At 38.1% G+C, this 24746-nt stretch overlaps 1 protein-coding gene across 2 annotated transcripts in view; it reads left to right on the top strand.

The window, feature by feature from the left end:
- Nucleotides 1-24746, top strand: part of KCNQ1 (potassium voltage-gated channel subfamily Q member 1) — a 356182-nt gene that overhangs the window by 77277 nt on the left and 254159 nt on the right. For both annotated transcript variants that reach the window (XM_086748738.1, XM_086748737.1), the window contains exons 3-6: nucleotides 13367-13493; nucleotides 15261-15339; nucleotides 16314-16410; nucleotides 17028-17168. In XM_086748738.1, the coding sequence (XP_086604864.1) occupies nucleotides 13367-13493; nucleotides 15261-15339; nucleotides 16314-16410; nucleotides 17028-17168 (444 nt within the window). The remainder of the gene's footprint in view (nucleotides 1-13366; nucleotides 13494-15260; nucleotides 15340-16313; nucleotides 16411-17027; nucleotides 17169-24746) is intronic.

Below are 24746 nucleotides of genomic sequence, written 5' to 3'. Positions count from 1 at the left end.
CTCCTTGAATGTTGTTAAGGATTCCAAAAGTAGTCTTTAGTTGCTGCCAAAACTAATGCAACTGGAATTTCCATGGAAACCATCAGTGCAGTAACCAGTTAGTATACAAATACCTCCAGTTTGCAATAGATTTTCCTCCACCCCCTCCTCAAAGCTCATTCACTCTGTTCTCCATGTTAAAAAAAAAAAAAGTACCCATGTTTAACACGATGCTTAAGATTGCAACAGTCAAACATAACTTCTCATAGCAATACTAGGAGTCACGTGGTGGTAACTACTTGGTTTTGTGCTGAGAACTGATTGCTTGTTCTACAACCACCATTGTTTGCTATCTTTTTAAACATAAAAAAAATTAAATTCGTTGAAGAGAATTCCCACTGCCTTCAAATAATTCACAAAGTGTTTAAAAAGAGGGCTTTCATAGATTTTTCAGGATAATTTAGCACCCGAGATGAATACATTTCATGTCTTCATAGCATGAAATATTCATTATGGTTACTCAAAAGGTGTGAAACCACAGATAGTATTACCAGAGAGTTTCTACCACTTTTTGAGTACTGTAAAGCATGCTGTTTAAATAGGCGCAATGTTTCTGGCTTTAACAGCATGCCGTTTGGGATGAGTAATATGGTTCACGATAACAGAATTCTCTGTAACGTGCTAGGGGCAGATTTCTAATGAGGAAAGCTTTATTGATGGACTTATTAAAACATGCATTCATGTCATCAGCTTTGGTATCCCAAGTGTAATAGCTTATAAATATTCAAATACGCAGTTATGGGACACAGCTGTACCATGCTTTCATGTCAAGTAGGTTTCCTTTGGCCATCCAGCTGATGAGGAAATGCACATTGTACACAAAGCAGTCCCTTATGTGCTGTTGTAGTGTAATGTAATTGTTACTAATTACACCCCAAACAGTACTAGCAATTGACACTTCTGTACAAAGTTAAATGTGCAGTGTGTAATGTGTTTGGGAAAGGGGAAACATGAGGTTGCTATTAAAGCCATTTTTAGCAGAACTGGAAATAGGACACAGATCCAAATGTGGCAGAGCCACTTGTTTCATCGACTGAGAAGGAACTCATCAAATGGGTGAGCTTGGTTTTGGTGCCTTGCTGTCTTTGTTGGAGGAGGACAGGCCTCTGACCCTGGTTTCCATATTGTAGCCACCTCTACTGATGCTTTAAGAAAACTGGAAAACTATCCAAACTGAACTGCAGTCTAAGTAGCCTCTTCCTCCCGTAAGGTCTGTAAGGCTGGCCAAAACCTTTAACATTCGATCATTTCTAGGTGTCTTGGCCACTTGAGAGATTATTTATTTTTTAAGACCATTAAAAAGGTTGTAACCCAAACTCATTATCTGCACTATTTGTGTGTCCGTACTTGGTTGCTGTGCATCAGGACTGCCTTTCCCCCCTCTCCTTAGTCCTAGAAAAGAACTTATCCTGGTAATTATTTATTTTGCATACTGAGAAAATGTTGCTTTAAAAGAAAGTTTTACAGTGCAAAAAAAAACCATTATCACCTCTCAGTAATGACATGATGTGAAAAATGTCACACGTTTCAGTTGTTTGTCCCACAGAGTGATGGCTTGTGTATGAAGTTAGTAAATACTAAGGTTGAGTAGCTTCAAAGCAAGGAGTCGTCCTTCCTGAATGCAACCTCTTGCTTCATTTCTGTTAAGACAACTGGTACAAATATCAGTTCTTACTAGTTTCTCCACTGCTACACAAGTATCTTTTTGGGTGGGATGAACATCTTTGGTTCCAGTCGGTAATCTTAGCTTTCCTGTTTGGCAGTAAGTCCTTTGGTTTCTGGGCTGGGCTTACATCTAACACAATGGAATCTTGAGAGGTGTAAGCAGGACAGGCATACTAAAACCAACTTTTTGAAACAGTGAGTATTGAGAACTGCAGAAAAAGTTAAAGGGAAGGCTAAAAAGTTGGATGATCTTTTGACACTTAAAAAAACAAACCAGTTTTTCGAATTACTGACAGAATTTGTCTAGCTGTGGAGTAAGACTGCCATTTGCTTTATCACATAAGGTACTGGGAAATAATCTTTGGAAATTGGGCATTTCCAAAGATGTATTCTGTTTAATTCCTAATTTAAGCAACAGTAAGTCTCAGATCAAGGAGAAGGCCCTAGAAAATTCAACTATTCTCATGAGTTACTTAGGAGTATAGCTCACGTAAAGAGCAGATGTGCCTCAAGCTTTAGAAAAATGAGCACAATAGTAACGCAATAATACAAAGTTCTGCTCCACTGCTACCAGTTGGATGTTCTGGTATTTCAAATGCATAATGGGTGCTTTAGTTGGTCTAATAACATATATTTTCAAGTAGACTCTAAATCTGTCCTGCATTGCCCAATGTTTCAGCACAGAAAAAGCTCATCTGTCTTTAAACCATGCTCCTTGTGTCCCTTTAAGTTGCAGTTGTTTTTCCCTCAAGTACCATGCCACAGAGGGATTCTTCTGGTCGAGTGGCTTTTGCTTGCTGCATCAGCTGCCTGCTAGCCGATGCGCTGTTGCAAAACCTTTAGTTTATTCTTGACATGGCGTAGGCATTGCTTTCATAATGTCTCTCCTTTTCCAAAGAGTTTTGGAATACAGTGTTCCTGAATTCCGCCAAATATCGGTTTGGGTTTTTTTTTTTTTTAATTCATTCCATACAATGCCTGTTAGTTTCCTGAGGTATTTGATGTCTTGAAGCTCAGAGCAGCTGCCACTGAGAAGGCTATAGCTTTTTTTAAGATTTTTTTTTTTTTTTTTCTTCCAGCAATGAATAGTGCACTTGTCTTTTATTTGTAAAGGGAGCAGGGGAAAGGTGATAGTGAGTGAAGGGAGTTTCACAGAGCTGGAGTTCTCCTTTCGTAACTTTGAATTCTGCAAAGAGCTGTCTCTGTTGCACCATTTATTTATGTTGGAGCCCAAACTGATAGAAACATGAATCTGAGTAAAAATATAAGGCTTTGCACATAACGGTAGCTTGGTTAATGGAGTATGCAACTTCAGAGAGATCTGGCTTATATCTTAATTTTGCAAATGTAAGTTTAGTTTGGTCCATTTGGAACATTATCAAAGCTCTAGGGGAGAGTTTGCACTGAGTTAATCGTGTGCTTTGGTAAGTATAAATTAACTTCCCATTTGGGTATGCTTTAATCCTGATTCGCTGAATGATAGCCACGACTATTTAACGCGTGCTGATGGGAATGAAGGCAGGAAATTGGCACGAGGAGGAAACTACTTGCCTTCAGTGTGTGAAATGTATTTGCCACTTAGCTGAAAATGCTGACTTTGTTGCCTTCAGTGAGGTTTATTTTGCATGTCAGATAATTCTCCTCTCCTCCTTCACAAATTTTAGAGGCAACTGTAAAATGCTGACTGAATGGGCTGTGTACATACGGCATCTGAGAGGTTTTTTTATTAGCTTAAACTAGCACACGTGTTTTCCTGTGAGGAGTATTAAGTGCCTGGACTGCAGGTTTAGTGTGCGACTGTTTTTGCAGCTGTGTGGAAGAGCATGATGCGTATTCCCTGGAGCAGGCCTGGGAGAGAGCTCAAGTATGTTGAGGCAAAAGCAGGTTGTGTTTATGGGAACGTCAAGCAGAAATACGGCACTTGAACTCTTATCAATGCTGAGCCTGACACGAGTAACTGAGCAGCGGTTGCCCAGCTGTGCGAAAGGAATGCCCTACTTCTAACCACGCAGGATTTGGTTTCAGAACTGGACAACATTGTCCTGCCAGTCTAGAAAAAAGTGAAAATTTTCTTTTTCCCTTTGTTACCTGGAAGTAGTTGAAACCAACATTGAAAATTAGTTCTTGTTAAACTGTTATTGAAGAACATGGTCATTGCTCGGGTCAGAAATCTTCCTTTTGGAGGATGAGTTTTGAAAACATGCTACTTGTAGAAAAGGAGGATATCATGAGTATATGCAGAAGTAGAGGTAATGTCCTGCTTTTGGTGACTTCTCACTCTTCTGAAAATGTCTTACTCATGGAATACACATCACATCCCAGAGAGGGTCCTATAAAGACAAAAACCATATAGAGGAGCTGGAAGGGTAGAACTGAGAATCCTGGAGCAAGGCTGTCTAGCACACCGAACCATTTTCTAACTCCCTTCTCGGAGGGAGGGTAGGGCAGGGGGGGATGGTCTTGTCTGCACAAGAGAGGTAAAATGTTAGAACTTCGTCAGAGTACCTCTTCAGCATACTCTGTACCTGCTTTTGCAGGAGCAAGTTGTTGAAATAGCTCATAATAGCTCATGGGATTTAGATGTGTGGCCCTCATGATGCTGCTGTGCATATCCAGCTATACTTCATGGTGTTACTATCTTGTTGTCTTGGAGCGTTCGTATGGGAGAGAGTGGTGAGAGTAGTGGATTTCTCTGATCAGGAATGGAGTTAAAGACTGCATGTGGTTTGCTCAAAGCCATGTGAGAAACCTGTAGCTGAATAGCAAGTCAAGCTCTGATCTCCCCTGTCTTTTCAATCTTCCTGACTCCCGCCTACCCAGGGAACGAAGAGAGGCATTGCTACAGCTTGCGGGCATGTTTTCTCTTTCTTTGGACTCTGGATAGTGCCCTTAAGTTGACAAGTCTCTGCAGGTCAGAATGTCTGGGCTGTGGGTAAGGTTGAGATGATGTACATGCAGTGCTGTCAACTTTGGAGGAGAGAGACGCTCCAAGAACTAGCAGAGCTTAGGAGGGCATGTTCACTGCAGAGCAGGAATGTGGATATCCTTGGTCGATTGGTGACTGTACAGGGGGAGAGAAACAACAAACAAGGAAAAGTAATTTCATTGAAGTTTATTTTCTTACAGTCCTTGTTTTGCAAGTTTCTAGAGAGAAAAATGTAGTTTCTAAATTTTCTACTTTATAAAGAAAAAGTATTCCCTTTCATGCCTTAAATCTACAGGTGATTCTGCAGACACACGTTTTGTTTTGAAAAGCTCTATACATTTTTTTAAAAAAAGAAAAAACATCACTAAAATATAAAATGAAACCTGGCTGTAATTTGTGTAAAATGACTGTTGAAAACCACCATTTTTCAAGAACAAACATTGATTTAATGTAAAAGATAATTGAAAACTAGAGGTTTCTAGCTTCCCATCCTTGCTAGTCTTTTTTCTCTTTTCTTCTGTGCTTTTCTAATAGAATGAAATGAGATGAGTAAGGAGGAAACATTAATATTCACAGAAAGCTAAAGTTATTTTCCACTTTTTAAAACCAGTGGAACAAAAATATTTTTTCATCAATAATCTTTTTAATTTCAATTTTAAAATGTATTATTGCAAAAACACCACCACCTTAGTATGTCTGAAACCACTAGATTTCAAGTGTTGCTGTTACCAAACTGTACAGCAGCTGACCAGAGCTTGGCCGTTACATCTCAGAAATGCCATCTACCATTACATTCCCTTTTAAACGTGAAGCTATTGCAGGTTAAGCTGGGCTGATAATGGCCAGATTCAGATTCGTCCTTTTGTGTGCCTCTGCTTTTAGGTAAGAGCAATGTTTTATTTTCCCCTCAGAAAGGAATAAGTGTTGTACCAGTGATAGTCTAAGGGTATAACAGAAACATGGTTTGCAGGAAGATGTGGTAGCTTGTATTGCCCTGTCATTTGTAGCTGGAAAAAAACAGGCATAGGGTCTCTTCATGAGGTCCTTCAATAAATTCAGTGTTAGTTGTGAAGCAAAGGGAAGACTTAGGAACTGCTCAGTGTAGGACACAGTGGATGTGACGTAGTTTTGGTTTGTTTTTTTTTTTTTAAATGAGTGAGGAAGGTTATTTAATAAAAAGTATGCAATAAGATACTTGACAGGATAAAAATAATCAGATCAGGAAAAGTAGTAGTGTTAATATGAAAAGTTCTCTGTAACGTAAAAATACAGACTACTTGGCTTAGACTGATTTTTTTTTTTTAATAGTCTTTAACAGTTCCTTCCTACTTGTATTAGCATATTGTATGTGTTAATGAATGAGTATGCATCCCTGTGAAGTGTGTGTATGTGTGCTTAATCTTAAGTAGGTGAATAGTTCTTTTGAATTCAGTGAGATATAAAATTAAGCATATGCTGCACTGGGTGGAAGCCAGAGCATTTTTCACTTTGAAGGAGCGGGTCCCGTACGAATTCCTTCTTAAGACTTTTATGAAGCCCTGAATAAGAGATTCATGAAATAAACAGAAAGGAGTGGTTTTTTTAAAAATAATTTTTGCACCCATGTTAGTATGTTGACACTTCCTTTCTCTTGCCAAATACTTCGGGTTTAAAGCCTAGTTCTCGAGCATACTTTGTGATGGGGGAGAATTCCACGCTGAAACAAGTATCATAAACTAAACATGCAAGCCCAGCGTAATTTACTTCTGTAAATTCCTGGCAGATATCATCAGCAAGTAAGTTCAAAAGCTGAAGACGACCATGTTGTGAAACGACTCGTGCAGGGCTGAGGGTGTGGAAAGTTGTTCTAATGCAGCGGTGCGCTGAGGCCGTGCCTTTGGTGCAAAGTTACGCCGCTGACATCCGAGGCCTTTTGTAGTCAGTGGAAAAAATTCAACTGCCAGCGTTTGGATTTGGCTGAAACCTCCAGTGAGAAGAGAGCAAAGGAAATAAATTAAAGGCTTTTTAAATGCACCTAAGGGAGTTAGGTGCCTGACTCCTATTGAAATTCAATAGGATTTAGTTGCTTGGAGCCTTTGGAAAATCTCAACCTAAAATTGCAGGCCTGCAGTATTCTTTATGGGTCCCAGTGCTATTGGTCTGTGCTCTCAACACCGATTAAGAGAAAACAAAGTCTTCCATGCAATCAGCTGTTCTAACTCTGTCTCCTAGTCAGTGTCCCTTTTTTTTTTCAGAACATGAACACTTACATAACTAGTATTTTGTCTTAATTAAAAACATTAATAAGGAGACTTTAATGATGTCCAGTAACTTCTTAGGATTAATTATGGGCCTCTGAAGATAGACATGTGATACTGATACCATGGGTTTTGTTTTCTGTTGCCTGTTCAATCATTTTGTGCCAAATATGCTAGATAGAGAATTTCAGCAAATGATACTAGTAGGCTTTTTGAAAGGAAGGAACACAAAATGTTCTGGCTTTAAACATTTTTTTAAAAAAAACTTTTTGTTGTTTTTCACTTGAAAAGATGTCATTTAGAAGATCTTTGGAAGTGAGGAAATTAAGCAGGGGGAGAAAAATTCCCAATCCTAAGTAGTGCTTTTGGCAGTTGCTCAGTAAGTGTTTCTATATATGAAAAAATATTTATCCTTTTATTTTTGATCTGTACCTCATCAAGTTGGTATTTTTACTTTATTGAGCTTGGTGTCTGTCTTCGTCTGTTTGCTCAGGCCATATGATTTTGCTGTTCTGTGTACCTTAGAAAGCACAGTACAGCTTTCAGGAAAAAAATCCTGCCTTTCTCCACAGAACAAAGAGGGGCCTCTCTATGCAATGTGAGTGAGATTAGAAGAAACAGTTGCCTTGCTGCTGTTATTTGCATACCCTGCCTGGGCTATACACCAGTGCTGTCTGAAGCATTTTGCAAGCCCTGATGTGTCAGGTGAACAGTGTGCTGTCAAGTGGACTCTCGCTCTCTCCAAACTAACATGTAGCCTGCAGTCGTTCAGTTTTTGTGTGCTACCCTTCTCTGAGTGTAAATGCAACCTATTGCTCTATATGTGAGGCACATTTCAACTTTTTTTGACCTTTCAGTGGCTGTAGAGGATATGCTGCATCCTTGCTTGTGAAGATGTGGAGCCTGTTTCTCTATTGCCAAATCCAGCTCTGCAGCCCTTGGCTGCTGGCAAGTGCCCTGTTCATCATTTTGCATTAGCATCAACAGATCTATTGTCCCCTCTCTTGACTCCTTCAGAGACGTCCTTGTTGGACTTCTGAACAAAACTTTTGGCAGTGTCCTTGCTCCACTACTGCTGTCTGGGATTGCGAGTAGGTTACTGTTGCACTTTACTGTGGACACCAGCTCTATGGCAGAGCTCTTCCATTGCCTTGCCTCACAAATAGGTATCGACGCAAGTAGTGCCACAGGAATCTTACACCTGAGGTAATGCTGGTTGGCATGCCATCCCTCTATAAGCTATGAGAGAGCTTATTATTTCCTTGTTTAAAGGAATTCATGGGAACTTTACCATCCTTGAAGCTAGAATCTGAAGGAAGCCAGATTTGAAAGAATTGTGGGAATAATGTAGTTGATCTCTCCAGTGATGATAACAGAGCTTGTGATATGGCAGAGATTGCTAGGACTCATATTCCCAGTAAAATGTTAGAGTGGGAGGAAATTCTTGCAGTACAAGAAGTGTGTGCTTATGAGGCTTAAAGTCATCCCCCTCATCAATGCCTCTTGTTTTCCTGTGCATGTTATTTCCCTTTCCTCTTAGGGCAGCCATCTGTGGCAGATGGAATAAGCTGTTTGTCATCTTTGGTTTTCAGTCTTCAGCAGGGAATCAGAATAACATAATGGTATACTTTGCCTTCTTGCTCCTAAAATATGTATTTTATCTCTCTCATGTTTCCGGAGTTCATTGAAAAAAGTCTAGACTCACTAGAGGAAAGGCATTCTTGTTCATAACAGGTTTCAGATGACTTCATCTAGTCCTCCCACATCAAATGGCTGTATGAACTTCTGTGATGCTCCGTGACCTGCTACAGCTTTGAGGTCTACTGGCAGAGCCTCAGGCAATATGTTCTCTGCACAGATGCTTTCTCAGCCTCCAGAGGCAATTTCTTTATCTGTTAAATAACTGTTGTTATGGTGTCATTATCCATTCTAGGTCAGGGTTTTGTTGTGTTGGGTTTTTTTTTTTGGTTTTTTGTTGTTGTTGTTGGTTTTTTTTTGTTTTGTTTTGTTTTTGTTTTTGTTTTCCCCCCAAGCTACTAATCTGTCTAATTGCTTAAAAACATCTTCAGCTAAGTTTAGGGAATCTGTCCTTCCTTTTGGAGTTGCTACTGCACTTTATCTCACAGTGTGGATGTTGGATGCCTTCCAATATTGGATTGTAGCTCTTCCAATCCAGTGGGGGTGGAGTAGTAAAGGAATGACTTTTCAAGACGCATTTATTAGCAAAATAAACCAGATATTTATTTTGCTAAAATACTTGTGTATATTTGTTTTCATATGACTTGCCAGTCATGTGGCTTATGGCTGATGGAAGGGACTTGTTCTTTTGCATCCCAAATGTTGTTAGGGTGATAGTTAGTGTCCTTATTTGTAGTAGGTCCAGATCTTTGGTGTAAGTCAAACCTAATACATGGGCTTTTCATCACATCTATTCTTTGAGACCTTCTCTGTATGTTCCCTGTGTGGGCTGATTATGAACCTGTGATTAATCCATGGGAACTGTGGAGATACAGGCTGTAATGACAGATAGCGTGGGTATGTATGGATCCTGCCTAAGTTCCTTCATCAGGTGATGAGAGCTGTACTTTAGCCAAGTGATTAAGTTATGACATATCTGTCTTGGGCTGACGATAATTTTTATGTTTTGATGGCTTTTTCATTATACTTGAAGTAATTCCCAAAGCTGTTCATGTAGTACTTGATAAGTCAAAGCAACTTCTGTTTCAATGTCTGAAGTGTGAAGAGTAGTGAGATGCACTGGAAAATCTGTTGTGAGACTTCTGAAATAGATTGCACGTGCTGACCCCACTCGCACACCAATGCACCAGTGAGGACTCAAGCTCCTTTATTGCTCTTTATAAAAAATATTTCATTCCCTGGCATCTGCTAAGTGGCTACATGGAAATCTATTGTAGTTTCACCAAGCACTGTACCACAGTAGAAGTGCCCATGGCTTGTTACACTAGTCTTGTCTTCCTGTTTCCTGTCATTGAAAGTGTGGTGGTAAGTTGCTTGCAGCTGAAGAATTACCAACACTGATAAAGTTCTTCAAGAAAAGCAATCTACATGTTTATCTCATGTTAATCTTCTCTGCTTTTTAATCCAGAGTTAATCTGGTACTTGGCTGTATTGGGATTATGTGGCTGAGAAGGCATGAAGATCAGCATCAAGCATATCCCTGGGCTGGGGAGGGATGGCAGAAGTGATGGTACCATATACAAATGAATAATTAAAAAGGAAAAGAAAAGTCTCTCCTCTCAAGCAAGAGAGCTTCTGTATGCCCATGGTGTGAAGGTACACAACTGTCACATCTCAGAGGGCTCTTTTTGCCATTTGTAAGGTTTTTATCTCAGTGCTGTATTTCTGTTTTCACCTAGTAGAAAGGACATAACAATTAAGTTGCACAGGGTTGAGCGTGTCCTTACACAGTGCAGTTCTTGTGTGTCTATAATTTTAAGCACGAGAACTCATCCACTGAGCTTTAATCCCCACCTCCACTAATGTTTTGTATTTTAATTTTTCCCTTGTGCTGAATGTTGCTTTGTTTCTTATTTCACTCATTCTTTACATCCTCTCTGCTCAGCACTTTATCCTTCCATTTTCCTATAACAGCTTCACAAAGCCGTGTTTCAGTCTCGCTAACTCATCGTGAGAAGCACAAACTTTTATACAATGCACTTAGTAGGTAGGCGTTAAGTGGGCAATTAGGAGAAAGTATCAAAGAAACAGTGGACCAAATTAATCTGTAGTGCAACTCAAGTTTGCTGAAATTTTTAGGTGTGAGGCATTGCTGCTTTCTGCCAGGGTGACTCCTGTTAAGTGGAATTAGCCCTAATTACCACCAGCACAAATGAACTAAGGATCAGGTTGGCATCCTTTTAGTTTGTGTAGTTTCATGTCCAGCTGTTAATTGGGAAACATATAGGTGATATTTCAGTAGCTCAGGAAGGCGTAATTTTCTAATGTGTTTTTCCTTCTTGTCTCCAAGTTTCTGGCTGCTAATTTAAGTGTGTACTGACAGGAATTCATCAGCCTCCCCCACCCCCGGGACACTACTTACGAGACCTATGCAACACAAGATATTAAAACCACTTTTGTCTGTCACAGAGCCACGGGCAGGGGAGGGGGAATTTGCCAGTTGCTAATGGATACCTGGGGGTTTTGTGTATGACCATGAAGAACAGCTTGTGCACTTTCACCCCCGATGTTCCCTGAATAACTTGGGTCTCATTTAGGTCAATAAGCCTTTATCAAAACGTCAGGAGTGAAAAATGTGTCTTGGTGTAAGCCGACTGGTCGTTCCCTCCAGTCACCGGAGTCTATAGGACAATCAATGTTCTCTAAGCTTGTCTGCGTGTCACGCAAAGAGCTGGATGACAGTAACCATTGACTGCGTGTCTGTCCCATTGTCTTTGGGACAGCCTCCATTTGCATACTTGCCGGTGTGCCTGTTAGCCAATGAACCATGGAGAGCCTTTAAAAAACATACGCACACAACTGGGATGCAAATGTCCTACGCAGAGAATACACGCGGCTTTAAACTACAATCCAGGCTTTCACTTTCCACCTTCTTGCTCTAAAACTGGAACTGTGATCCTGACAAGGCCATGGTGGTCAGAGTGCTGTTTGTGGGTTCATTGTGGTAAAATGTTAACTTTTCTCTAGGTTTTTCTTTGCCTACCAGGAGAAGGTTTTTTTGTTGTTGTTGTTCTTTTGGTTTTGGTAATTGCTTTTGGGAATATCTGACCAGCATTGTCTGTGCTAACACGTATGATGTGAGGGCACGCATCCCTTCCTCAAGAGTTATTTTGAATGAAGGCCGGGTTTTGCTCCCTCTGTGGTTGCTATTGTCTTTTGTTAAGGGAGTTGCTGTCGTGGTAGTGGTGAAAGGAGATGTACCAGCCTTCTGCATACAGAGGAGTACTTGGATATTAGAGTTTATTTACTACGTCTGTGAAATGAATACAGTCATCTGCCATTCACTGCAGGTTCGTAAATGATCGTCAGTGAAATTGGACAAAGGGAGAGTTTTTTTGCATTTTGAAGCTTCTGTTGTAAGACACAGGCTTTCCTTAAGGCATCTGCTGGAGATGCTGTTCCTTTAGATTTATGGTGTTCATTATGACTTTATTTTTATTAAAAAAAATTAATAATAGTCCAATTTTTTTTTTTAAGTGATGATTTCTGGTGATTCCTTTCACAATGAAGCTGTAGAAGGGGTCGAAGGGTCTGAGCTTCTTGTTTATTACAACCAGCGATCTGGACACTTCCGTTATATCTTGAAAATCTAACTGGAATCCAAGCGACTATAAACAATTGTGATAGCTGTTCTGCTGCATATGACACCTTGCCCAGGTTATGAGATTGTCAAAACTAAAGGAAAGAGTCCTGGCTAATGTTCTCTTGCCTTTTCTAGAAGTGTCACAGGGTCAAATGTCAACACTGTAGTGCCCTGAGATGAGCAGTTTGTTGTGCCATTAGGAGGCTGACGTTTTAGAGCCACATAATAGCAAAGTCAACTGCTATGCAACACTTTTCCCCCTCTTTTTCCTGTATGCATACCTATTATTTTACTGAGTATTCTGAGCAATGTCCCATGCATTTCTGAAACTGATAATATGACTCCCATTCATCCTGAATGGACTAGGATTGTATCCTTGGGGTTTTTTTGTTAATTTAGAAAATAATCATAGGTACTGTCTTGAGTCCCATTCGCCAATCTATAATGCAAACAGCAGTGAGCCCTGCAGAAATGTGAGGAGGCTGGATAAAACGTTCAGCAGCATGTCATCTTCTCTGCAGTTCCTCTTTATGCTAAATCACTCTTTGAAATAAGCATTTGTAGGCATTTCCAAAGTCATAGTTTAGTGTAGGTCTGTGGTTAACACGTAGCTTGATACCAGCAGCGCCTCAGGACCAGGCCTCTCTTTCTGCTGAAGTCTCTAATTGTTGACAAGAGGATGGGAAAGGTGTGCTTGAGGTCTCGCTGTGTTTACAGCACACCTGGAGTCAGACATATTGGTCATGGGTGCTAGAAATCTTTCCTCAGTCCATGTAAGATTAAAGGAAGACTGAAACAGTGAAAATAAGTGGGAGGTTAAGCTGATACGGTAAATGGAATGTGAAGCACACCTCTTCCTGAAATGAAATACGCTAGCAAAATACTCATCTTCTCAGTACAGACTGTGCTTGTTTTCTTTGGCTCGGTCAGGAAACTTTTTGTTTGAATTAGACCAAGTGAATTGCACGGAATGGTTTTCAGTTTTAGTACATGTAGACAAGGTAAACTGCATGCAATTAAAGTATTTAAACTTGCTCTTAATCTTTTCTTTCTTTACTCTTACAGGTTTTTCTGTTACTTTATATCATTTTAATATAGTTGACATTTTTTTCACCTTCCAAATTTTACGTTTTATTGTAGTGTTGCCTAACACACTCTGAAAAAAGATGAAAGACACACAGTAGAGAAATAACCTCGTTCCCTGTCTGTTTCTTTTAGGAAATTGTATTAGTGGTATTCTTTGGAACAGAATATGTGGTTCGGTTATGGTCAGCAGGATGCCGCAGTAAATACGTTGGAATATGGGGAAGGCTTCGATTTGCTAGGAAGCCTATTTCAATCATAGGTGAGTATGCACAGCTTGCAAAGTTGATGTAAACAACAAGTAAAAGTTGTCCTTGAAAGTTTTGAGAAGTGGAATTTCTGCAGCAGTTGTAGTCAAGTTAGAGCAAGAGCTCTTGTCATTAGCGTTAACGTAGATCTGAATTTCCTTTCAGGAATCCATGGGACTGTCATTTGAGAACAACTGTAGCTTGATTTGTTTTTCCAGAAGAGCAGTGTGTTTTCTTTTCACAAGTGATCTGAAGCTTTGCCAGAAATAAGTCTTGGCCATAGTCCTGTCTCCTGTGACCTCAGGACTGCAGACACTGTACAATAGCTACAACTGTATTTTTTTAAAGATACTGAACGGCCTATTTTTTTTTTCCCCAGCAGCCATTTGAGTAATTTATTGTAAGTTTATTTTGCACTCTAATTGAGTCACGTACTGCATGGTGGAGCATAATAGATGCACTGTAGTTACTTTTTGTGTCTATTGGATTAAAATATGGTTTTCAGTAATGCGTTCGGAACTGGGCACCTGATTTCTCTTGATATTCACTGCAGTTGGCTTCCTCATATGAGTTCAATGTTCTTAGAAATTACATCCATATATTCCATATATGTCACAAATTTTTTATTTATTTTTTTTTTTTAGAATGTCTGTCATGCATTTAACAATTTCATGGAAAGAAATATAATAATCTAAATTCAATCTGTATTTTGTTAGCCAGTTTTGAGAGAACTAAGTAAAGACCCTGTCCTTGAAGCACTTAAAATAAAAATAGATTAAACAAACCAGATTTTGGAAGAGGAGTATTGTTATAGAAGCATGGTAATTCTTGTTCTGTGACAGAGTTTTTCCACTACTCAGAAACATTATTTGTTGAGTACAGGATATAGTTTTTCATAAACTACTGACAATTTTGCTCAATTATAAAGGCAAAATTTTGTGCGTAAGTATTTTTGCAATCAAAAAATAGTTTTGTTTAGCTTCTCTATGCATATATATAAATAACAACTGTATTTCAGGTGTGACTTCAACTATAAAATGGCTTTGACTGCATCTTTGTGCTCTGTCCACAATCCATTTCTCTTGAGAGCTAGAACATTAGGGGTTCTGAAACATCATCTAATTAATTTCAGCTTGGAAAGCTAAGCAAAGTTCTGCTTGTCCAGATATGTATCAAGTACTATTTCATTCTCCAAAATACAGACTGCCTTTCCAAAATTATCTAGGCCTGAGGCACAGAGATTTACAATAAGTCCTACGGTAATGACTGACTTAAATAAATTACTCATACACTTTCAGTTTTTCAATACACATTCCAATTTTCCTCTCCCTTGTAGACCTGGGCAGATGAAATAATAGTAAGGCAATTGTCTTATATATGAAATAAATCCCCAAACCTCTGTCAGTGAAAAAAATACTGTCTGAACCAGCAGAGAAAATAAGATACACAGAAGAGATAATAGGTAGAAACTGCTGAAATTCCTCATGAATTATATCTAATAAAGACTCCAGGCTGCTGAGACTGCTTTACAGTAACTCATATCACACTCTTCATTCATCTAGAATGTGGCCATCCCAATAAAACCTTTCTATCATATCACACAATTATATTGTCTTTATATATTACAATAGAGATCTCGATATATAAACAAAAAATCTTAACTTGAGGTGACTGTTCAAATTGTTAAAGTAATATTGGCATTGGTTCTAGTAACAGTCTTGCAGGAATACTGCAAGATGCTGTTAACTCATTTTTTTTTTTAATTTACTTTTATTTTCCAGATTTAATTGTAGTTGTTGCTTCCATGATAGTTCTTTGTGTGGGCTCTAAAGGTCAAGTCTTTGCAACCTCAGCTATCAGGTGAGCAATAAAATAAAATAGTGCTGAGTAAGGTGGGTTTATTTTTCTTCTTGCCCTCCCTCTTCCCCCCCCCCGCCTGTTTAAATTATTGCAGGAGGAAACAAGTCACTGCTCAGAGTCATGTAACAGAGCAGATCACCAATCTTGTATGGGTGTGAAATAGTGATTCCATGAAGTGTAGGGGAAATAACATTTTGCATATGTTGTCTGCTTATAATGCATTTATGTCTAGTGGGGATAGAGGTGCACATACCCCCACCCCCTTTCCTCAACTAGGTGGGTTCTACCCAAATCCCATTTTACTTTCTTGGCTCGGTTTTATAGCAGCTCTTTCATGCTTCATATCTCTGACATCTACAAGGTGCTTCTTTGTAAAATGCGTGGGGTTAGTTGTTGTGAATTCCTGATGGACTGAATCCACCTTGTGCTCAGGAATGTCCCACCACTTGGTTTTCTTGAGTGAGAGGGTACGCGCAGTGTACTGTGCTCTGCACACTAGCTGCAGCAATGCTCTAGGATTGCAGTGATGCTCATAAAAATAATATTTTAAAAATATTATTGGACTGTCTACCTCAAATTGCCTATGAAATTCCTCAAAGGTGAGAAATCAGTATCTTTAGTTAGTTGTTTCTGTATGTTGTTTCCCATCCTGGCAAGCAGGTCAAATATGAGTTGAAGAGCCATTTCTGGAGTATTCACAGTTTCTGTCAAAATTCCTGAATTCTTGAGTTATCCTTACTAGCCATTTGTACAAAGGTCTGTCCTTCTCTTGTGCAGTCTCCCCATGCTGTCTTCATAACAAACAAGACGGAAGCTGGGTGAATGGAGTGAAAGAGACATGCTGCTAAGTCTAACATAAAATACTATGTCTCTGTCTCAAAATGGTCCTTTGGAAGAGGCAGACTTCCCCTCTCCACCTCTGTTTCTTCTCTTGTATCTTTAGTTTCTTCATTCATTTAAAAACTGTGTTCCAGGGGCATCCGTTTTCTGCAGATTTTACGAATGCTGCATGTTGACCGTCAGGGTGGTACATGGAGGCTGCTGGGATCAGTAGTGTTCATACACAGACAAGTAAGTTTGAGTACTCTGAGGAATGGCATAGTAATTGATGCAAAAGTCATTATACTCCGAACGGCACGTATGCAGGTATGCTGATGATGTCAAATATATTTAGTGTGGAGGCAGGCAGTAATTTATTTTAACCAAGTATGGTTGTTCTGTCTTGTTCAAGGGAAAAAAAATTCCTAAAATATTAAAAATATTCACCTCCACTTTCACAGACTTTTAACTTGTAGTTGGACTTAACCACAGAAAATGAGACTTTTGAAAAGTAGTCTGAATATTTCTAAAAATATATATCTAAATTCCAAAGTTGTTTTGAATGTGGCACTTTTTGGCAAAAAACTACCCAACTACTTTTTGGTGACCAAAAGGTTGATGAGTCACACTTGCAAGTGAGGAGGTTGTTTTGATTCTGCGTTTGAAATGTGCATGCTGGGCCGATTCATCAGCTATGCTGTAAATTCTTTCAGCATTGAGCTCAGTGGATTTTTGTTAATTTGCACAGCCAACAGTCAGTGCTGAAATTACATTATTCTGTTCCAATTGTCTTTTAAAAAAACATCAGTGATAGGTAATTTAAGTTTCTCAATAATGTTATAATGCTGTTATTTTGCTTCTCTTTATAGGAACTGATAACTACACTCTACATTGGATTTCTGGGCCTGATTTTTTCCTCTTATTTTGTGTACCTGGCTGAAAAAGATGCTGTAAATGATTCTGGAGAAACAGAGTTTGGCAGCTATGCTGATGCCCTGTGGTGGGGAGTAGTAAGTATAGCAATTTCACATGTACTAAAAGTAGTTAACACTCTTCAAATATGGAGTAAAGTTCAAGCAATCATGGAGTAAGAACAGCACTTTGAAATGGCCTCTCTTTGCTTCAATACACTTTCTGGTTTTGTAATTCTATTAAACTAAGAAAATACTATAGATGATCAGTAGTTTTATTTGGTGTTTATAGTCTTACGTGATCTGAAGTGATCAAATTATGTGTATAAGATGTGGAAACCTCTATTCTTATTGCTTTATCCTGTCGTCCCTTCTGTTATGGTAATTACTTCTTGCTACATTTCACATGGTAGAGTTAAATCTTCTGAGGTGGTAAGAGTCTTGCTAAGTCAGGGCTAGTGTTTGGGGGGGGCGGGGTTTGGTCCTTTTTTTTTTTAACAAATATCTATGGTTTATAATTGTAATTCTGCATTTATTCAGAATGGGCTAATTCCAGAATGAGGAGCATCTGAGATACTTAAGAAATCCAGGCACAGGGCTGCTTTAAAGTGATTAAATTGCTTTGGAACCCACTCAGTATCCTTATGTGGCGTTCGTGTGTACTATGTTGACATAGCATCTTGCTTAAAGATTTCTCAGGTTTCTCTAAGGTGCTGCCACACTTTGGTGAAGATGTGTCTTTAGTTCTGCTAATAAAGTTCTACTTTCTTGCAGTTGCCAGTGGCAGTTGTCTCTCTATTTTTGTTTATTGTATGTACTTACTAGTTTGGCAGCTCTTTTCTGGGATTATATTTTAGTTAAAGTTTTAGTTTTGTTGCTTCTACTAGTAACAATTCCCTCTTTCTGTTCTCACATGCTATGCAAATATAAGGTTGGCTTCTCTGTTCTGGGATTTCCTGCCTGTAATTGTTTCCCTTTCCTTTTCCTATTACAGTTCAAAGAAAGGTACTTTTTGGAAGCTGTTTTTCCTTATCGTTAGCATTCAAGCAACGACTTGTTTTAATCTGCTTTAATTGTTTGTAGCTTAATAAAACAAACTGTCACCATTAAGTGCAACAGATCTTTAAAATGTGTAGACATCACTAATGATTGCATGCTAGCGTTTTCAAAATGTGCTGTTCTAGTGTCTTCTCTTTGCTTTTAATCAAAAAGATGTTTTAAATCAAAAGACATTGTTTCTCTTTTCGTTAAAAATTAGACTACCGGTAAGTCTTACATACAAGAACAATAGGACTAACAGCTCCATCTCGCTAGTGAAATATTTTTTTTATATATATATATTTTTCATAGACCTCTGCATGCGTGTGCTTATATAGTTTTCTCTCTACAGACAGTACCACTTGCTGTTTCAGAAAGGAAAGAACTATTGATGCACAAGTCTATTGCACGTCTCCTGGTGCTGGAGTGCATGTGTAGCCTTTTGTAATGCAGTGGATTTTGTTTAGGTTGCTACTAAGGTCTGCTGCGGAATTCTTTCCTCTTGCTGTCTGCTATGGTTACATACAGCCTCTCTTAGGGTCAGAAAACTTGCTGTGTAGCACAGTGCAGTAGCAAGTAGCTTTTTCAATGCTTTCATGTCACTACGACGTTTTTATTTTCCAGTACAGTGGTCAGATGACTTGGTCAGTTGGTAATTAACAGTGGCAGATGTAGCTGCATTTAAAAACACATGCTGTCATTGGCATTGACATTAAAAATTGAGTATGTGACAGACCAGACTGGCTTACTGAAAATACAGTAAAACCTTCCATAGAAGCAATATGATCTGCCACGATTTTGAAATATGCTCCTTTTGGGCAATTACTGCTCAGTTAATAGACATGCCAGTTATTTTGTCTTTCTAATTACAATAAACTTATTTAATCAATAAGTTTAATTATGATAATATTAGTTCTCTGTTATAAATTCTGTTAAGCTGCAGCATGCCACTTGAAGTGTGAGACTACATTCAATGAACCCTAAATGTAATTTCTTTACTATTAAAAATATAATTTAATGTCCTTGTTCTACTCTAAATGCATATGCTATACTTCTGTGAACTCCTAAAAGGATTTAGCAAAACACGACTGAAATGGATTCAGGTCCATCAATTTTTGGTGTTTTGATACTGTAATATTCTTTATGCTTTCTGCTAGTAAAAAGCCCTGTAAAGTTAGGACAATAACTGGGAAGTCATTAAGTGTCAGGATGCTTCCTAATGATCTCAAGCACATACAAAAACCTTCTCAAAGTGTTAGGTCTCAAGAGTTTCAATTATGTTTTAGCCAGAATTTTCAGAATCTCTTAAACACCACAAATTCTGGTGACTGAAAACCTGTCTTGGTCTGTTTTGAGCTGGACACGCAGAAGAGGAGAGGATGCGTGATCTGTCTGGCAGCGTGGCTGATCTCCCTTCTCTGAAAGTGCACTTACCTGGCGTAGTAGAGATTACTTCTAAAAGAAAAGTACTCGACAACGTTTTCACGCCTCCTTTCACCCTAGAACATTGCAATTTTGTTTGTTTGTTTGTTTGTTTTTGTTACCTCAGCCTATGTCTACACCGCTAAACAAGTTATTTGGGTAGCAGCAGTAGAATATGTAGCATGGCATAAAGTAAAGCATGTAAAAGGTCTGTGTTACCACCACTAAACTGCATCTGGAATTGGGTACTTTTATATTACTGTGCTTTGCTGACTATAGACGTACCCATAGAGGGTGCATAACTTTTAATTAAATGTTCTTCAATGTCATTGTTGTTATTTATAAATATATATTGCTTTTCCATTTCCATATGTAAATTGGCCTCCTGGGCTTTATGTGAGTTTCCTCAAAAACCCTGGGCTGTAGCTATTCGCCATTCCAGTTTTTTCTTGAAGAAATCTATGGTTACCTTGTGGCCTAGAGTAAAGATTTGTCTGTATTATGGCTGATTTTGGATGCAGTGCATGTACAGATATGGAGCCATTGGCAGAATTATCTATATGTCTTTCAAAAGACAAGTTTAATATTTGCAAGTAAAATACAAATAACATGATGCATCTTTCAGCTCCCCAGTGCAAATTTTCAAAATTAGTCTGCTTATGTTGTCCTTCATGTCGAGACTAAGTCTTAAAGACCTAGCATAGATTCTAGACAATCAAAACAAGAATTTAAAACAAATGCTAAAAAAAAAAAAATAAGATTACAGGTAGTCACACCAAATCTGTGCACTTTCAGGGAACGATATTGGCTCACTGTCTCTGCAATTTTTTTTTTTGTGTAGGTTTTTTTTTTTTTTGTTTGGTGTTTTGTTGTTTCCTCTCCACCACTTAAGCATTAAATTCAATCATGCCTCAGGCAGACCAAGGGGGGCTCTCCTTTTGATATCCAGTGAATGATACGCAATTTCCAGCCTTCACATCTGAGCAAACATCCTTCAGGAAAACCATTATGTGGATTCTGCTAATGGTCTCTTTGATCGTGAACACTATTTGCCACATGCAATTATTGAATATAGCCATGCATGGATATTACGCTGTGCCCATTCCTTTGAATTGGTTTGAATTGGATTAAGCAATTGTCTGCACGTACCAGCTTAGCTAAGATTTTTTTGTTCCTTTAATTTATCGATCTATGCTTTCTCAGCAAGAACCAAATTCAACAAAACATTGATAAGTTTGCTTATTTGTAAGCATACATAAAACCATGCTTCTATTTAGCAAAGCCTATCAGTATGTGCTAAATGTAAATTGAAAATCAGAATTGTGGGAAAGCTTTGCCAAAAAGTTGCAGGAAATACCACTTGAAACTACACATGCACAGGACTTTTGCGAAATTAGAACAGATCTGATTTAATTTATAAATAGCTGAATATAAATATTGAAAAAATGCTACATAAAAGCGATCTTGTGTTATTTAGAACCCTTTTTCTCCCATTCTAAATTAAAAAAGCTGTTGAGAACTGTACACTGACTTCAATGTTAGACAGAAGGCAACACTTCATTTTTATTCTTTTTTGTGGTTTACAAGTCAAAAATACCAACTGTAGGCCTGTTATATCCTTTTTTTTTTTCTTTTTTCTATTTTTTGGGGTGACGTTTTGGGGTTGGTTTTTTTTGAGTAGAGTTGGTTATTTTAAGAATTTTTGGAGCAGGGGTCAGAAGATGCAAGGGTTAGTATTTTTAAATACTTTTTTGCATGCAATTTCTGCATCTTGCAGCTGCCTTCTGTGGCTGACTTGAACTAGCCAGAAACTAGGAATAGTAACCAGAAAATCTCTTCAACCCTTATATTCTTAGTGACTTAGTTAAAGCTGCTGTAGTCTCTTTTTTTCATTGCACAGAACAGATTTCACAAATTAAGGTGAGCACAATGCTCCAACTTAGCTTTCATCAGTTGGTTGTTTTTTTTTTTTGAGACTCTTGTAGTTTTATCTATGAGGTCTCACAAGTGGAGAGGTTTAGTTTGGGCCACCATTTAATTAGGAGGTTTAGAATAGCCAGTAATTTGGTTGGAGCTGATTGGTGGCAGAAAATGACACCTTGAGGAGGTATTAAACTAAAATCCAAGAGTGATGGCTAGGCAACATGGAGGATCTATTATTTGAGAGACATAACACTGAAGTTAATATATTCTGTTTGTTATATTTGCAATTGAATGTGTAATTCCATTTCATTTCATACCCTAAGTAAATAGAAGTGTTTCAATGTCCTTCAGATGTGGTTGTGTCTCAGTTCTGTACTTCAACTGCATCAAGAATGATCGTGTGAGCCTGCAATGATAACTGTATTAAAACAACTTAAAAATTTTAAGATGAAAAAGAATCCAAACATCCCCTTTAAATATTTGTAATAGTAGTGACCAGGAAGTCCTTTCTTCAGCTTTGGATTACAATTTCAATTCCAAACTTTCAACACATTTGTGTCCTGTAGAAGACAGTCTCTTAACTTGTTCATGTGGAGAATGTAACTTGAATCTTCTTGGAGTGCTGCAATGTACATAGAGGTGATTGGGAGCAGAAAGTGGAATTTTTGTTGTGTGAATCAGTTCTTATCATTAACATCCCTATATGCACAGGGGAAAAAAATGTTGGCATTTGGAAAAGAATTCAAAATATTGAAAGATCACTGGTTTTTAGCTTTATACAGATTGCATACTTCACAGTAAAATAGTATGAGTGCCTATTCTGTTTGCACTTATGCTGCTTGGATTTCAGCGACTTGGAAAGATTCTACCTTATATTTCACTTGCATGAATGCAGTTGACTGAATAAGATGTCAAGCAGTAGCAAGGCTTCTAAGGTGTTCATTACGCTTAAGTGTACAGGAGAGCATTCAAACCATTTTGCAATTTACTATATTTCAGTTGCAAAAAGTCAGGGAGCAGGTCAATGTTTCTGGAGTATCTTGCATTACTTGATTTAATCAAGATGAGTATTGCTTTGTATTTCCTCCTTCAGACTATGGATGCATATTTAATAGTAGTAAGATTAGTCTTAATTACCAAAGCCTGTGGTGTTGTACATCAGATCAAAGTTCTGAAATAGTCAATGGATGAATATGATTTTGTTCCTAATTAAAACAATTAGTTTTACATGCTGCTTTTCAATGAAAATTTAATGTGTGAGCTCTTGTATCAATTTAATTTCATTATGCCAACATATTTACTATGCTGGAGTAGAAGTTGAGTCAGTATTTCCATTATAAAATCCTATTTTACAACTGTAAAATTAGTATTGTACTCTTCAGGGGCTTATAATCTGACTGTAAAAATTAATTTAGGACAGAAACTTGGCATGTAAGATTTCAACAACATATATCTTGGGGAAAAAAGAAAGTGTGATTTTGGAATACAATGCATTTATAGATGCATTAGAGTTATGAGGGCAGAGAAAAATGTTAACTTAAACACACACTTTGATTTGGAACCCAATTTTCAATTTTTTTTTTTTTTTAAAAAAACCTTCTAAATACAAAATATTTTTCTTGTGTCACTGATGCTTCATATAGATCAATTCAGAAGGGATGAGTTGGGCGGTGGTGGGAAAGAGCAAACAAATACTTCTTAGTTGTATATGAGTTATTCTTCAGTTATACTTGTCAGCTCCCAAGCACCTATTTCTTTTCACATTTCTAGTTAATATATCTATTTTGACGTGATGTTAAGATTGTAAAACAGAATAGTTCGTAAAACATTGCAATGACAAAGATTTGTAAGTCTTTTCAAAAAATGAGGCATAAACCACTATCTTCTCTCAAACTTTTATGTAAGAAGGTATTGGAGGCCATCAGTTTTCCCATAATTATATTTCTTTTTTTAGACCATATTTTTTGAACAGGAAATTGAAAAAAAAAATCCTAAATTCTCATTAAGCTGGCCCTCTTATGTAGGTAAGGAGATAATGTCATCCCTTCAGTTCCTCATCAGACCCTGAATTAAGGTGGTATTTCAACAGCAGTTTCAGGAATACGAGCAAAGGTACTTGGGTACTTAACTCACCTTACTAAATCTTAAAATACTTTTGTAGAATGCAAAACAGTTTTGGAAATAAGCCACATTTAAAATCTTGTACTCACAATTAAATGCTAATACTTGAATGTTTTGAGTATCAGCAACTTGCAACAAACTTGTAACATCACCACCTCAAGCAACTAGAGCAGCCCCTTTTTCGTGTGTTTGACAAATGTGTAATGATGTTGCTCAGCAGGTGGATGGCTGGAGTACGGATGGCTTGCTTCATGTGTTTCTGAGGTAGAGCTCAGGTTGGAACTTACATCCTCAGGATTCCCTCTGGTGTCCTGTCTTTTAGCAGGAATGGACAACTACTTAAGTCGCCGACCGTGCTTTTTCTAAAGCACTTGTTGTGACCTTTTATTTCCCTAAACCCAGGTTCTCCATCCGTTCACCCCCTTACAAATGTCTTGTATTTCTAACTTCTTGCTTCAACTGCTTGAGAGCCTCATGTAGTTCCTCATGCTCTGATTTAGTTAGCCTTCTTCAAAGTCACAGATAAAAGTCTCTAATTTCCAAATTCAGAAAAAGCTTGTGACATAAGTGAATTTAAATTGCTCTCAGATGCCAGATGTATCCTTCTGCTTCATACAAATAGATTCTTTACTCGAGCTGATGCAAATAATGACTTATTAAGCCTTGTTATGCTACATCACCATAGTGGTCATCTTTACTTCAGTGTTTTGAAACCCAAGCTCAACAGATGTTTCCTGCATGTGTGCATTAAATTACCTGTTCTTGCTCTCGATGCGTTATATGAATTAGTGATTCGTTGGACTATGTTTTTCAGGATCTGTTGCTGCATGGAAATTTTTCAGCTTCTCTTGCTATTTATACCAATATTATTCACTAGAATGCTTTATCTGACCCCAGTCTCAGTCCATGGTTACAGTATATATACACACTTTCAGTCCAGCAGCCCTGTAACACTCTCGGCAAACATCTCCTGCCCATAAAGAAAATCAGCAGTTCAGAACTGTTGGCAGCCTCCAGCTAAGGAAAGTGTACGACGTGGGCAGGCAGCCCATATCCCGGTAACTTCATATGCTGTAAAGCTGCCTTAGCCATGAAGACTTAAATTAATGGTTTTACTTTACAAGATTTTAAACATGTATTTTATTGTAACTCAATTTCCTGTGCCCTTTGTCC

Source organism: Chlamydotis macqueenii, chromosome 5 (assembly GCF_036417535.1).
Source record: "Chlamydotis macqueenii isolate bChlMac1 chromosome 5, bChlMac1.mat, whole genome shotgun sequence".
NCBI lineage: Eukaryota > Metazoa > Chordata > Aves > Otidiformes > Otididae > Chlamydotis > Chlamydotis macqueenii.
Note: the sequence above shows the minus strand (reverse complement) of the source record. Positions and strands in the feature narration are given on the sequence as shown.